This window comes from Salvelinus sp. IW2-2015, unplaced genomic scaffold, assembly GCF_002910315.2.
Source record: "Salvelinus sp. IW2-2015 unplaced genomic scaffold, ASM291031v2 Un_scaffold4544, whole genome shotgun sequence".
Taxonomy (NCBI): domain Eukaryota; kingdom Metazoa; phylum Chordata; class Actinopteri; order Salmoniformes; family Salmonidae; genus Salvelinus; species Salvelinus sp. IW2-2015.
In genome coordinates this window covers 726-1623 of record NW_019945814.1, presented here as the reverse complement: position 1 = coordinate 1623, position 898 = coordinate 726, and the positions used below count along the sequence as shown (strand labels likewise).

The 898-nt window shown below is 43.0% G+C and overlaps 1 protein-coding gene across 1 annotated transcript in view; it reads left to right on the top strand.

Annotated features, from left to right (window-relative positions):
- The window catches only part of galt (galactose-1-phosphate uridylyltransferase), a gene marked incomplete at its 3' end in the record, with an annotated part of 18367 nt that extends 17799 nt beyond the window's left edge, over positions 1 to 568 (top strand). The window contains exon 4 of the mRNA XM_070441686.1: positions 439 to 568. Within this exon, the coding sequence (XP_070297787.1) occupies positions 439 to 568 (130 nt within the window). The remainder of the gene's footprint in view (positions 1 to 438) is intronic.
- Between the last annotated feature and the right edge of the window lie 330 nt (positions 569 to 898).

Sequence of the window (898 nt, the reverse complement as noted above, 5' to 3'; positions counted from 1 at the left end):
ATATATATATACTGTACCAAGATTTTTTTAAATGTATCCGGGATTGCACATTAAAGTCGGGTACTTATTTCCATTGTGGCTCATATGTTTTGGTTATACTGTTCACTCTTCAACCAGCTTTGACATTATTTTAAAAGTGGTGATGGTTTGTATGGCTTTGAGTTGTTGTGGTAGTTTGTTCCACTCATCAGCACCGGTGTATGACAAGGTCTTCTTACCAGATAGACTATTGTAGTTCAAACAGGGAATATTACAGTATCTGCCTCCTATCTGCCTCCTTATTACAGTATCTGTCCACCTTATGCTGGTGGACATATCTAACTAATTAAAAATATTTGGATAGTTACCTGGGGGCTTGTTGTTTGTCAGCAAGGTGATATTGTTGTTGTTTGTTTGTCAGCAAGGTGATGTTGTTTATTGTTGTTGTTTGTTTGTCAGCAAGGTGATGTGTTTCCACCCCCGGTCTGACGTCACACTGCCTCTCATGACGCTTCCTGACATCATCAAAGTGATTGACAAGTGGGCGGAACTGATGGTGGATCTAGGGTCCACCTACCCCTGGGTCCAGGTAAGGTCTGGTCTGTGTCTGAGTAGGAGTGCTGGTCTAGGATCAGGTCATATTATTCATTATGATTAAAAGGGAGAACGGGTCAGAAATCAGCACATATGTCCCCAGGTGTTGATCCTGTTATTCCCTTCACCCTGGGAAGCACGAGGGCAGAGGAGGGTTGCTGTCAACATGGACTGACCATAGAGAAACCATAGAGAAGGCCTTCAGCCCGGAGATTCACAGACCATCGGATGTTAAATCCAATTGATTGGTCGTACACATTTTTCCGACGTTATCGCAGGTGAAATGCTTATGTTTCTATCCCCAAGAGGGCAGGATAGAAAACTA